We start from the raw sequence: 14,803 nt of genomic DNA, 5'->3' as shown, positions 1-14,803 counted from the left end.
GCAAGAAACAGAAGCGTCCTCTGACTCCACCGTTGGAGGACTTCAGAAACTCGAAGCTCTCCAATGAGGGGGCTCTTCTACATTCCCTTGGCTCCCCATCATTCAACTGTATGGACAACTCGATGGGGTTGTCCTTGCAGGAGAGGGCCTACCTCCATGGTCTCGAGCGCACCGACCTTAGTGACTTGAAGGAGTCCGAGGAGGAGGATGAGGAGGACGAGTATGACGTTGACGATGAAGGCGGCGTGGTCGGCAAGGATGGTCGGGATGATGGGAAAGGCGATAGTGGTGGTGGCGAAGGAGGCAGTGGATGTAGCGAAGGCGACAGAAGTGGCAACAGCAGCAGGGCAGCAACAACGGCGATGGCGACATCGGTGGCGAGGTGCCACCAGCTTAGGTAGTAGATGTAGTTTAGGGGTAGATGTAGGGGGTGGGTTGGTGGTTCTTTTGTTGGTGTTAGTTCATAATGAACTGATTCCATCTATGTAATGGTGCCCCCATATACAGTAAAAGCAACCAATCACGAAAGTAAAACCTACCTAAAGCATGCTTAAGTTGGTTGCTTACTCTACAACGTTGCAGACTACATGCATAACCAAGAAGGGAGTGGCGGGCTAGAGGAGCACTGTTATTACCCATGTTGTTAACCAAATCTAGGGCTAGATAAACAACAAGCCATCTATACGAACATCCTAGAACTGATCTATTGCATGTATCATACCGATAAACCTATGAACATCCACCACTGAGAACTACTAACCAGACACGACAGACATGGATCAGGACATCCAAAGAAGTCCAATGAAGTAAACGACAAGACTAAGCATGCAAGGTAGGGTGCCAGACGTGTATCGGACTTCTGAGCTACCGCGTGCACATGTGTAGCTAGCATGTCGTGGAGTGTGACAGGTGGTATAGGGATACATATGTGGCGGTATAAAATCAATCTAATAGCATGAAGCATAGAGATAAATGTATAGATTGAAAGTACACATGATAACAAGCAGACATTGCCAACAATAACTTAATACAGGATCTATCGAGGGTAAGGTGGTGATACCATACCACCTTGACATGATTAGAGACCGTATCAGGACAGCATGGCACTTACATTGAAAAATCCTTGAGGCAAGGGTAGTGATGTGCCAAGAGGATGAGAAGCACCTGCTGATTTGGTGAACGAATAGATTCCTCCTTTATTTATGAGCATATATGTTACAATATATAGCCTCACAGGATGAAGTGATGCACACTTCTTTTTCCCTCTAGTCTATTATATAAAAGGGTATATTTCTATTTACATGTTTACTACGACAGAATATGTCCTTTTGTGGGCCTCCTTTAGCGAGATCAGCACCAAGGCTCATCTAAAGGACCTCCTTTGGCCAGGTCAGCACCCCAGGCTCATCTAGGATTGGGTGCCAACACATGCCCCTAGTTTTGGTAAAACTATTTATACCAAAATTACCAAATCTGTCATGGTGCTGCGTCTTTGTTCGTATCTTGAGAGCTGATGAGAAACCCGACTTTTCCATTCTTTGTCACATTAGCCGAGCGACATGTCTCTTTGAATCGACAACGTTCACTGTTGGTTCCATGTCTGGATTGTGTCCCAATTCCAAAAGCATTTTAGCTCAGGTATATAAATTTGATTGTTTAGGCCATGTTCGGTTGGTATGGGTTCAATCCCCAAGTGGAATTAATCCAGACATGGATTGAATGGATCCCCTGTTGACACTTTTTCCCTACGTTGTTTAGTTCTCTGCCTCTTTTTCCCTGCCCCTTTTCCCTATCTATTTTTCCTTGTTCGGTTAGCCCCAGTCCAAGAAATAAAAGCAGGAAATCTGATCCATTGTACATACATCTAAAATGACAAGCTCTACATTAAGATTTCTGCCCTGAACATAAAGAACCTTCAGTACACGAGATAATACAAGACAATAGGAATCTTCATTCTGGAACATTATGATTTATGTCCTAAACATGAAGCTCTACATGAAGAACCTGTGGTACTACATGATTGCTATTGCAATATTGCTTATGAGGTAAAGTGATATTGCTTATGAAGTAAAGTGTGAGACAGTAAGGATACAATCTTTTGCTATGATTTCTGCCATTAATAGAATAACCAAGTTTCAATTTCAACAAGATAAATGTATGTCCTAGCAAACAGACAATATGGTGGTCGCAGTTTGCACATGATTTAAATAGATAAAAACAAATAACAAAGTAGAGTTGGTGCTTGCAGTCATTTTGTCCCACTCGTAGACCAAGGTTCAATCCAACAAAATGCAGATATCACTCACGACTCACAGTTCCAGGCCATGGTTACAGTCTACCACCAAGTTGGGCCAAAAGGCTTCTAAGTTTAGAACTTTATATAGTAATAGCAAAAGTGTCCTGGAGATGTAAAGCCTGCAAATATACAAGAATAACAATGATCAGATTCTCACCGACAGAATTGGCTAGCGCTTTGGGCTGACAACAATCATATAAAAGAACGAAGTTATGCTAATAAAAAATATTTTGAATAATACCAACAGTCATATAAACTAATAAATACAACTAAGGTACTATTCACCCACATGTTATGCTGACAGTAAAGGACTGCAACGATTTACATGTGGATAAATTTGTTAACAGGCAGAATCAATAATTTTATACTAGTAGTATATTGTTATTATAAAACTATTGTTTACTAATAACAACATACTAGATAGGAATTAAATGCAAACTAGATAGGTATACCCGCTAAGCCATCTCGTCCCTCAACCACATCAATGCAGCCTCTCTATCATCATTGCATGCGCTCAAGAAAATCTGGCGATTGTTAGGGTCCTTGAACACCTTATAGGCTTTGACCTTCTCTTCCTTTGTGACCTCCAATGTGTTTAGAACTGCTATGCAATTCTTAATTGAGAAGTCATCTCCTCCTCTTGCCTCCCTTTCTCTTGTCAATTGTATCGATTCATCTTCAGCTTGTTTGCTTCTAAATCTAGGTACCTCTCCATCAATACTTCTATGCTGGAACTTTTCTTTTGCCTCTTCGATCATTTTCTTCTCCATTCCTTGAAACATCAGCAGTCCTTTTTGGTCTTTCACCCTGACTATCACCATTTACATCCACGCCTTCAACTGCATACACTCTGTCTTCTGCTTCATTTTGTCTGTGGTCTGCCAAAGGGTCTCTCACTTCTTCATGGTCTTCTACGTTGATAGGAACATCTCTAGTCCCAATTTATGTGAGATATAGACCATTTGGTTGTGTAGAAGTGAAGTTGTAGGTCCCTTCAACAGTATTGCCTATACAATGAAGTTTTAGTGCAAGAAATAGTACACCATAGTTTTAATGCAAGAAATAGTACTAACCATCATGTAGCTCTCCCAAAGCTTCAAATAGAGGAAAGATTTGTTGCGGAATTTCTTAGCCCTTGCAAATGACTTCACAATAAAGTCAAATTAAATAGAAGATTGGTGCCATGTTTTCATATATAGTGCAACGATACAGTTATTATCTAAAGCAACACCATACATGCTAACCAATAGGTAGGAAAACCATTCAAACAAACAGATACAGTTCAAAGTGGATGAGGTTCAATACTATTGGAGAAAGAAACTTACTTTGATTATGGTGTCCCATATCGGTGGATCAGCTTGAATCATACACCGTCTCTCATCCCAAGAAACTCCGCTTTGTTTCCTTGCATCTTTCAATATCTTGTAATGTCTCTTTAACTCCTTTTCCTTTTCTTGGATTTGAGCTTTGAAAAACCTGCATATCTTTCCCTCTCTTGAAATTCCTTGGCAATCTTGTTTCATGCATCGGGTGTCCAACCATTGTTACCCTTATATTCTGGTGTATTGTGTTCATGTAACAAGTCAACAAGGGTCTTCTCTAACATAGAATTCCAATTTGCTCTTGTTTTCCTGCAAATCAGCACATAAGCAACATAAGAAAGAATCAAAACTAATCAGAAAGAACCAAAACTAATCAGAAAGAACCAACATGTATACCTTTCAGAGAGCCTCCATGTGTCTTTGAAGCAGTAGCTATAGGAGATTTTTTCTTTTGTGCACCTTTAGATAAGAGCATGTTAAATCTAGGAGACCCCCTTCCAAGCATGTTTAATCTTGGAGACCCCCTTCCAAGTATGGTAACTTATAACATGAGCATAATTAGAACATGAAAGCATAATTGTGAACAACAATAAATTTTAGAGATTATTGAACTGAAAGCATATTCGAATAACATTAAAGCATCATAACTAGTACAAACTACATTTCCTAAGAACTTATTGCAATCCCAATAACATTAAAATGTATTCTAATGCATCACTAATTGTTTCTATGTTGTTGATAATCAATCCACATTTGTTGTGCAATTGTGTCTCTAAGATTGTTGCCTTGTTATTGCCTTGATCATTTGCTTTGATCTCCATCTGGAAGGTCAACAACATTGCCTTGAACATTTTCTGCCTGATCTTCTAACTATTGTTCATCTCCTTTGAGAGATCGAATAATGTTGTGCAACACGGCAGCTGCTACCGGTATCTTCACTTGGTTTTCTATTTTTGTGAAACGTGGCAACCTTAAGGATGGGGAAGCGTTTCTTTATAACTCCCAAGGCCCTTTCAATATGTTTCCTCAACACTGCATGACGATGATTAAAGATCTCCTTGTAGTTTTGTGGTCTTCGACGACCTGCCCCATATTCCTTCAAATGATACCTAACTCCGTGATATGGGGCAAGGAAAGATGGTGTGTTGGCATAACCGCCATCTACTAAATAAAATGTCCCCATGGGTACTTGAAAGCCATTGTTCATTGCAGCCCTAAGAACTCTAGCATCCATCGTGGACCCCTCCCACCCAGTGGATATGAAATTTACATTGAGATCAACATCACACGCTACCATTACATTTTGAGTAAGAGTGCCCTTCCTATTCCTAAATGGAGCGGCTTTGTCAGGTGATATCGATATAGGCACATGAGTGCCATCGATTGCACCAATGCAATTCTACATGGAAAAAAACTACATGTGATTTTCTAAACATTGGAAGGAAAAGAACAGTTATTGACATATGATAGAATAGTCCATGTAATCACCTTGAAGTAGGGATAAAACCTAGGATTCCTTTCAATTTTTTGATGGACATTATTAGGATTTGGTGGCTTCAGGAATTGCTTGGAGAGGACATGAACAACTAGGTCAAAGAAATGCTTTATGTGATGACGAAATGTATCACCACTATGTCCAAATTCTTCTATTAGGTCTTCAAACGAGGCATTATGGCTGAGCATGTATAAGAAGAATGCTAGCTTTTCCTCGACCTTAATTCTTGTATCACGAACCAGCCCCACCCTTCTAAGAAAACTTGCCAACGATTTGAAAATTTCAGACTTCATCCTGAACGCTACCCGACAGTTCTTCAAATGACCTTGAAGCAACTCTTGAACATGTTTTTCGCCACTTAACTTTGATGTATGCCTTCGCTTCTTTTCCCTTGCTATGTTTGAACTAAAGCCCAATATATGTAGCATAGGAAAAAACAACATCATATCATCATCATCCTCATCCCTTCTCTTTCTAAGGTGATCTCTTAGTGTCACATTCATTGCTAACTAAAAAGAAATTCATAACAGAAAATAAACACCAACAAAAACAGAACATGATGTAATAAATAACATATAGGACATAATAAGTACCTAAAGGAGAGGGTATAGGGTCCCAAGACGGTGGAAGTTCGTCTTCTCCAACTCGAACCGATGCAGAGATAATCTAGAAATATAATAGGTTTTTGTTAGAAATACATCTAGACAACTAACTGGAAATAAATGAGATTTGTATTGGCAGAGTTCTTCAAATAATTGGAAATAAATGATTGTACTATTTGATCTAGCATTTAGACCTCAGAGTGTTTTCTTCAAAGCCAGAAGAGTAGGTAATCAGTGAGTAACTAATATATATGCTCTCGGGAGTATTATGTGCATATAACTAGTAGTTTTGACCAATCATAATTCACAACTAATGACAAGAGCAAGTCACGGAAGAACCCAAGTAGCAACTTGTGAAAAAGACATTTCTGTTTATTAGCTACCATAAGTTGTTTATTAGCTAGCATGATGTTTCTATTTCTCCATGCGCCCTTTATTTCAAAACAAAACTCTAAACTTGCATTGCATAACGAAACTGACTTTCTACATGCAGTTACATGGCATGTGCTCCTCCTCCTTGTCACATGATTCTAGTGCCAACTAATCATGTGCTTGTATAGATGGACAAACGTTAAATATTCAGATATGAGAAAATACTAGTATTGTCTTGCACATTCAAACTACTCCAGGTAAAGCAAATATATGATGCCATACATAGAGAATTACTCTGCTCAATGCATCTAATTTTTTAAATTACTCTGCTCAGTACATAGAGAATTACTCTACTCAAGGTATGCAAATATATGATTTGTATTGGACAATTGCCTCCTACATCGATACAGTGAGCACACGCCCAGCCTCTCCATCATCGATGGCCATACTCCATTCTACTGAGCTAGATACTGCAGTTTGGACTAGTGCTCAAGTTCTTAGTATCACTTGTTATAAACTAAGCAATACGAGATATTCTTAATATTTGAATCTGTTTTGCATATAAATATGATTTCAGTCATGTCACCTTATTAGGTGCATGCCTTTATGAATCTATGAATGTGTATCCAATTAGTTGCCTATAAATACTAATTGCAAATCAGTGAATGCGTATTGTCAGTTATATAGCATAACTAGGCAGGTAAATGAATAGTGGTTAGTTCATAAATGTATTGTCAATTATATTGTGCTTGGTATAACTTTGCGACTAAACTACATAAACTAATTCTAAGTTTCAGAAAGGTATAGCTGCTAAAGCTGAGCCTAGACAGTAGTTCATTATTGGAATCTCAATACCTTGAATAAGTAAACAAATATCCAGTTCTAACACATTGTTGCTATCGCGATGCGTCTTCTGGCCAAGCAAAAATACTCAGATACTACCAGATTGATCCACTCTCCATCAACATGTGAACGTGATAGTCAAAGCCTCCATGTTCTGTTCGTAATGGCCATCGGCCACCCGGGTCTCTCAGTAGGACATTAGCTACGAGACGGCCAGCACGGCCACCAGGGCCACGACCGTCACAACGACGACGTTCGCCTCGGAGGCCTGCTGCCCGGGCTCATTGACGGCATAGACCAACGACAGAGCCCTAAGAATAAATAGAGTGTTTGGTTTGAGGAATCGCTCCATCCAAATTAAGATGGTGCACCATGGGTTCATTCCTCAGATTTGGTGGGATGACTCCATTCCTCATATTAATACTAAATAACTAACTATGAGGAATGAGATGGTGATAGATTAACTCATTCTATTCCACAAACCAAACAAAAATAATGAGGAGTGAGAAGATGATGTACTAGCTCATTCCTCAAATCAAACACACACTAAAAGAGGTGGAATGCAGGATCCAATAAACAACAAGTGAGATCTTGGGAACTAGCGAGACCTAGCGAGATCTGGAAATAGAATCGGGATGGCAAGTGCGTACTAGTGAGAAGGAGTTAGAGGAGGACAACGTGAGTACCGGCGAAAAGCTATTGTTCTCCACGCCAGTCGTCGTGTCGTACGTATGCGTCGATGTAGCCACCACCGCCACCTCGCGTTGAGCGCTCTCGCTCGTTGGTTCTTTCCACGATAGGGTGACGAGGGATGTTTCCTGACCGGGTTGAGCTCGGTATAGCCAGGGTGGGCCGGGGTTGAGGCCCGGACGGGGTGAAACGAACGCTGTTTCATTGTGGGCTAGGATCTTTTCTAGCCTGTGCTGATCCAGGGGGATTGGGCCCGATCCCGACGGGTTTGGCTTAAACTAACATGGCCTTATAAGGCTCCCTACCCACACACCCAAGCACACTTTTCTTGCAAATCTCAGTTTCCTTTTTCTTGGTGCTTCTAAACTGATGGCCGAGGAAGGATTCAACGACCCTAATTCACGTCCTCGTCCTGAAGGTAAACCCTTCGGCATTAGCTCATATCTGCAGTGATCTTAACAATCGCTTATCGATAATTGCTCAGGCTCGAACATGCTGATGATATCCTCCTTTCATGACCTCGTTCCCTTAGCCTTGGTCCCTGGTCATCGAGATTGTTTTCACCGGACTCAAGTGCGTCCCCTTCATCACCCAAGATTTTGACTTGTCTTAGTGGACGGATCAGTTTAGGGTCTGGCCCAACCCCATGGATGAGTGGCCCAACCCCATGTCTTATCTCTCTCTTTCGTCCTTCTGTTTTGCTTTTACATAAGAGCCGACTTCTCTTACTTCTTGGTATCTCTCTCGTCCACATAAGCAAAAATGTCATGTAAGCAGACTTAGATCCTATTACTATATTTGCTCTGATAGTTGCATTAGTGGCAACATTGTTGCTACAGTCTTCCTCAGAGCAGCTACAATAATTTTTCACAAAACAAGAAGTGGCAACGCCTGCCCCTATGCAACAAAGACAGCCGACCCGATCGTTTCTCATCAGTCATGATGAAGTTTTGTTTAGAACAAATTAGCAAAGCGCTCATACGTTGCTATATTTTTTATTTATACTTAAGTAGAAAGTACAAAACAAAAAGTCTTTATGTGTTCTGTTGACTAGATGAGTGTGAACGAGGTTTTGAAGCTAACAATCTTACTTTAAATAATTTTATATTTTTTCACCTTTTAGATTTGAGCAGCTAGAACCGTGAAAATTAATGCTTTTTATATAGCAGGAGAGATATCACGACTGACAAATCGCAACAGAACAAATATCTATAAATTTGAGCCGAGGAATAAAAACCCAGATTAGCTTTTCATGGGCCGCAGGGTCAATGGTGTGCCAGATAGGCCCGCGCAAACTAACTATTGGACGCATTGGAAGGCCCGCGACTGCGGCTGCGCGGCCTGCGCCTGCGCCTGCGCAGGCGCGCGTGTGAACAAACGTAGGAGGACCTATCTCTTTTCGTTCTCCGAGAGAAGTCTTCTCTGTCACAGCGCCGACGCTTCTCAATTCCTTCCAATCGGCACCTCGCCGTCCTCGTGTGCAATCCCCAGCTCTCCTCGCCCCTCCCTCCCAAACTCCAGCGGCCCCCCTGACCAAGCTCCGGGGACGGATGGACGGAGGAGCCGGCTTTCCGGGCACGCAGCCGGTCTCCCGCTCGCCGGAGGACGTCTTCCGGGACTACCGCGCGCGCCAGGCCGGCCTGATCAGGGCGCTCACCACCGGTAATGCCCCCATCTGCTTCGCTTGCGTCACTCTCTCCCTCCGGCTCAGAGTTCTCTGCTGACTGGTTTCCGGCTGTCGCTGCAGATGTGGAGAAGTTCTACGTGATGTGCGACCCAGGTGAGCCTGCTCCCCTGACCCGGCTGGGATTCCTAGGGTTTCTGTTTTGGTGGTGCGGATTCAGATGTTACTAGACGGAGCGTGTTTGCTTTGCAGTTACGGATAGTTCTCTCCAAAACGCCGATCTGCGGAGCGGCTAAGTCCGCTGATTTTCGGGGTTTCTTTCACTTAATTTATGAAGTTCCTCCGCCCGTTTATTCGCTCTGGTGCGCCCTGAGAGGCTATTTCGCCGCGGGATTCCTGCTCCGATCTTGCTGGTGACAGCGGCTTAGCTTTGCTTGAGGTTTCGCGACGTTCTAGTTACTCCTTATGCTGGTGACAGCCGCTGAGCTTTCCAGTCGGTTTTCGATCTTGCTTTCGGTTCTGGGGCCTCTTGAGAGATGGGCCCCCCTGCTAGGTCTTCCTGCGAAAGAAGAGTTTTGCCGTTTCTGATGTACATCCGCGCTGAAGTTGGTGCTGTTCATCTAGGGGTGGGAAAGCGGAAAGGCAGACGGGGAGGGAATCCTTATCTTCTGAGCTGGTCGACCGCACCGCTGGTCAGTCATCTCCAGAAGTCGTGCGCTGCTATCGATTTCCTGTTGTGCTCCCGGACAACGACCTCTGCCCCAACTGTACGAGGGGTATTCTGGGGATTTTTCGTCAGTGACTCACTGATGTCACGTAGTGGGAGTGCCAGGATAGCATTTCTTTTCGTCAACATTGGTTTAGTTTCTGGACACAGATGTTGGACTGCCTCCGGCAGCGCACTGTAAAAGAGTTATTCTGCTAAATATAGGAAGATTTTTTTTTCTATACCCTCCAGCAGCAGCCTTGTTCTCCAAGGCCCTGTTCCAAACCTCTAAAACCTTATAGCTATTAGTTGTTAGCTGCTCCAACCTAACTAAAACAAGCTAACAACTTCTGACAATAATTTGCTCTAGAGATTTGGAACAGTGCCTAAATATAGAGGACATTCTTCCGTCCTCTCTTTGTATATAGATTCTCTATTCATTTCAATACTCTAAACAAAAGATTAAGCAAAACTAAAATATGTATACGTACATGCAAAAATATAGAGCAAAATATACGTACCATTAAAAGATTACAACTTTAGATATATATTATTGCTATCTCATTTACATGTGGGGTCCATATGAGGCAATGGCATGTGGAGCCAATGGTATATATCTAAAGTTGCAATCTTTTAATGGTATAGATCCAATTATTTCATATATTTAATATAGATATTTATGTAGAGAACGAGATATAGAAGACGCTTCTGAAGAGAAATAAGATATAGATGAGAGAATCTTTTAAAAGAGACTATAAACGATAGATATAGAGACTATAGAGGATGTTTCTAGAGATAGTCTTACTTGGTTTTGACAATAAAAGTATTGTATAAACTGTCACTACACCTTACCCCCTGGATTTAACTCCTTATTTCCTGCTTTGTCAATGGCCACATAAGGGATTTTTCATTTTAGCTGCAGCTTTAGAGTTTTTTTTTCTAAAAAAACTGATGTGGAGCTTTTGATCTTGAGAAGCCAATCGTAGGTTTTCGATAATATTATTAGCTTACTAAATTCAGGAAGCTACATAAAACTCGTAAAGTCAATTTATTTAGCTTCTTATATAAACTCAGCTTTTGGCTAACTGTTTGAGCTTCTGGCTTTTGCCTAAGTCGTGGTGAGAAAAGTTGGCAAAAAAATGCATATACCCTGGTCGCTTATAATTGTGGATATAACCAGAAAGCTTTGTTTAGATATGTAGCTAGAATCTGGTTTATTTTAGGCCCAAGGGAGTATGTTGGTTATTAATGTCACATTTATGATTTTGTTCCCACACATGCATGGGTTCAAAATCTGTACCACAATAATTTCCCAATATCATTAGATGCTTAGCACAGGAAGTTAGGGGACTAGGGGTGTCACTGGAAATGCAAGATGAGTTGCTCAGTACTGATCAAAAGTTGTGGGTGGGAAAGGCAAATAATGTCCATGGGCAATAGTGTTTTTGTTGGTCGTTGATATGGAACTGACTTGTGTAGTGTTACATAGGGACATAGTGCCTCTTTTTCATGCTTTTTTGGTCAATAAGTCTGGCCCTTTATGTTCCCTTTCCTTTTTTTGCATGGAATATTCAATCTATATTTTTGAAGAACACGTAAGAGAGATAGAATGCTTCATTTCATATGGGCAATTGAGTCTCTCCTATTCATCCTGTTTTTATTGTGTTTACAGAGTCTCAGCTCTCTCTCTTGATTCATTTTTGTTTGAAGTGAGCTATTTTAGGTTTAGAGTCTGAAACAACTGCAAATACCTTATTCGAGATATTATTTTCTTTTGTTTTGCACAGAGAAGGAGAACTTATGTTTATATGGACTTCCTAATGAGACATGGGAAATAAACTTGCCTGCTGAAGAGGTCCCTCCTGAACTGCCAGAGCCAGCTCTTGGAATTAATTTTGCTCGTGATGGGATGGATGAAAAAGATTGGCTATCACTTGTTGCAGTGCATAGTGATTCTTGGCTAATGTCTGTTGCATTTTATTTTGGAGCAAGGTTTGGATTCGATAAAGAATCCAGGTATTCCATTTGTTTTATTCTAAGATAAGATTTTTATGTTTGACTGTTATATAAATGTTTCTTGCCAATGGACCTCCCTTAAGTATCTCATAGTTTAGGAACCAGTTATTGTTTGTCACGAGTATTCATTTTCTGTACATGAGAGGTTTCATAGCCTTGCGTTTGTGATTTCTTAGTAGCAGCTCCAGCGCCTGGGTTTGACTCCCTATGGGAGTGAATTTTGGGGTTGGTTAAAGAACCTCCCTCGCTGGCGCCGGCTTATGGTAATGGTGGTTGCCGCCTGCCTAGGTTATGATTTGGTGTTATAGGGCCTGCACTGTCAGGTTCCAGGGGGGGGGGGGTCTTACCGTCTGAGTTTTTTTTTTCATTTTCGAAACCAAAATGCAATCACTATGTTATTCTTATCAAAATCCAAAGTGAGTTTTGATTGAAAATGAGTACAAAGAGATGGGTATAGTGATAAGAGAGAATGAAGAAGATAGACAAGGGCATTTCACAACCCCCTTCCTCCCAAACTGGTATTTTTTATACAATGAAATGACAGGGAAATATGCCTCATTATCGCATTTGGGTGGGAGATTACTAGTTGCACTTCTTTTTCATGTAAAAATTGCACATTCCATCTGTTAATGTTGTTGAGCAGTCAACTTACAACTACAAAATCCTTATTCCAGTTGATGTCAGATAATGGCAGCTGTCAGCTATTATGGGTGTAGTGTTACCGACCACCTCCAGCAGCTTATCCATATGGTCATGTGCAAAACACTGTTTTGCACTGTTTACAGGGTAGAGTTTAAATATGGGGATGCATAAGCTGTTGGAGATAGTCTTATGAGGTCTTCCTTTTTTTTCTGTTGGTAAAGCGTATAATATGAAGATCACATGTTCATGTTATTTGAGTAAAGTATGTGTCAGCTGGAGCATTGAATGCATGATTGAAGATCACATGTTCTGTAAACAAACCAGTTTGCATATCCATAATTAGAAATAGTAGCATTGGCTGCTACATCGTTGTGGAGACACAATAATGGTTTAGATAATGCTGGTTATTTTCTCGTGTTTCACCCTTGTTCCATAAAGAGTTTAGGACCACTTATGGTATTAATATTGCCTAAGCCTGTAAGAATGACCCTAAAATACTATACTGGAGTGTTTTGATGTGTTCGACAGTAACTTGCCGTATTCCATTGTTACTTTGTCTTCCACTTACCTTTTGGATCATATCCCATTGTTACTTTAGCACTGTCTTACCTTTTGGGTCATATGTTATATATGTTTAATGCCAAATCCTTGTTCCTGATGTATCCTGAATTCCATATTACAGATTATTAGATTTTTATCAAATTCATGCGGGACTAAATTTTCTTTGTATAACTGAAGGAGTCTGATGGAGTCACCTTCTGGTGGTTGCTTGCAGGAAACGTCTCTTCACCATGATCAATAACCTTCCCAGCATATATGAGGTTGTCACAGGAACAGCCAAGAAAGAGCCCAAAGAAAAAACTCCTAAAAGCAACATTAAGACTAACAAATCTGGCTCAAAGGTATATAGTTCTTTTTTATCACATAGCTATATCGTTTGACATGCCTAACTCCATGATTCTCCTTTGATGGCTGATGCTGAACATTTGACGCATACACAGCCCTCGCGCCATGCGGAACCCAACTCAAGGGTCCCAAAGATGCCACCTCCAAAGGACGAGGAGAGTGAAGAGGAGGAAGGGGAACCACAGGAAGACCAGGAGAGTGCGCTGTGTGGCGCATGTGGCCTAGGTTATGACGACTTCTGGATCTGCTGCGACCTATGCGAGACATGGTTCCACGGCAAGTGTGTTAAGATCACCCCAGCTAAAGCGGACCACATCAAGCAGTATAAGTGCCCCTCCTGCACGGGAAGCAAGAGGGCCAAGGTTTGATCCACGATCCAAGGAGCCTTTGACGAGAGCTGTAAGCTGACTCTTCGTGCTAGGGCAGCTAATAGATTCGAATGCTTGTTTTGATACAAATTATGAGTACTGACGAACCGTAAACTGATGTAGTTTGTGTGGCCCTCAAAGCATCTATGTCCTGACTTGTGTGGTTTAGGTTTCCTTTGGCACAGTTTCTAAGAGCTGATTGTCTATGAATCTAATATGAGTTTTGTCAATTAGAGAGAAGTTGCTATGCTGAATTTATGAGCTGATTTTATAAAGTGATGATATAAAATAAACTAAAAGACCAGAGCCGAAAAAAGTAGCTTTTCTGATTATGTGAAGTGATCCTTTGTTGTGATTTTGAGGTGTTATGTAGCTCTCCTATAATTAACTTCTATAGAAAATCAAAACTAGATGCTCTATTAAACTGGCTCCTAGAGCGTGTTTGGCATTGCTCTGCTCCACTCCTAAATTATGGGTGAGTAGCTCTATTCTAGAGTTTAAATTATTTTCTCATCATTACTATTCTAGAGTTTAAATTATTTTCTCATAATTAGTGCTATTAGCGGGTATAAATAACCCTAAACTCCGCGTCTAGGTTATTTTTAGTTTTTGGTGCAACAAAAGAGGAATTCCAAAAAATTGTACTGCAACTTCGAAAACTCCATAAAATTTTCAATTTGGAGTTAGTGTTTACGTTCTTAGATTTCAAACTAGTTAGGTGCCTATACTCGCTACAGTTTTTATATCACTATCACTACACCTTTAAAGTGGAAGTTTTGTCTTGCATCGTTCCTGTGGGGAAACCTTCAATTGCACTCAATTTAAATAGATTGGCATCCACTCCACTACGAGTAAAGATTGTATGTACTCACCCCATGGACTAACCACATGAATGTCTATCTCAAAAGGTATATGACCGCA

General features: G+C 41.0%; 1 protein-coding gene and 1 pseudogene across 1 annotated transcript; one reads left to right on the top strand and one right to left on the bottom strand.

Moving 5' to 3' along the window:
• Nucleotides 1-2,751: 2,751 nt before the first annotated feature.
• LOC109944844 (uncharacterized) lies at nucleotides 2,752-3,902 on the bottom strand (annotated as a pseudogene).
• A 5,125-nt stretch (nucleotides 3,903-9,027) lies between these two features.
• Nucleotides 9,028-14,172, top strand: LOC100283100 (uncharacterized). The gene is made up of 5 exons (NM_001156002.2): nucleotides 9,028-9,282; nucleotides 9,368-9,400; nucleotides 11,738-11,966; nucleotides 13,384-13,510; nucleotides 13,610-14,172. The coding sequence occupies exons 1-5, from the start codon at nucleotides 9,171-9,173 to the stop codon at nucleotides 13,880-13,882; spliced, it is 774 nt and encodes a 257-aa protein (NP_001149474.2). The 5' UTR covers nucleotides 9,028-9,170; the 3' UTR covers nucleotides 13,883-14,172.
• The last annotated feature ends 631 nt before the right edge of the window (nucleotides 14,173-14,803 follow it).

This window comes from Zea mays, chromosome 3 (assembly GCF_902167145.1).
Source record: "Zea mays cultivar B73 chromosome 3, Zm-B73-REFERENCE-NAM-5.0, whole genome shotgun sequence".
Classification (NCBI taxonomy): domain Eukaryota; kingdom Viridiplantae; phylum Streptophyta; class Magnoliopsida; order Poales; family Poaceae; genus Zea; species Zea mays.
This window is presented reverse-complemented; position numbering and strand designations above follow the sequence as displayed.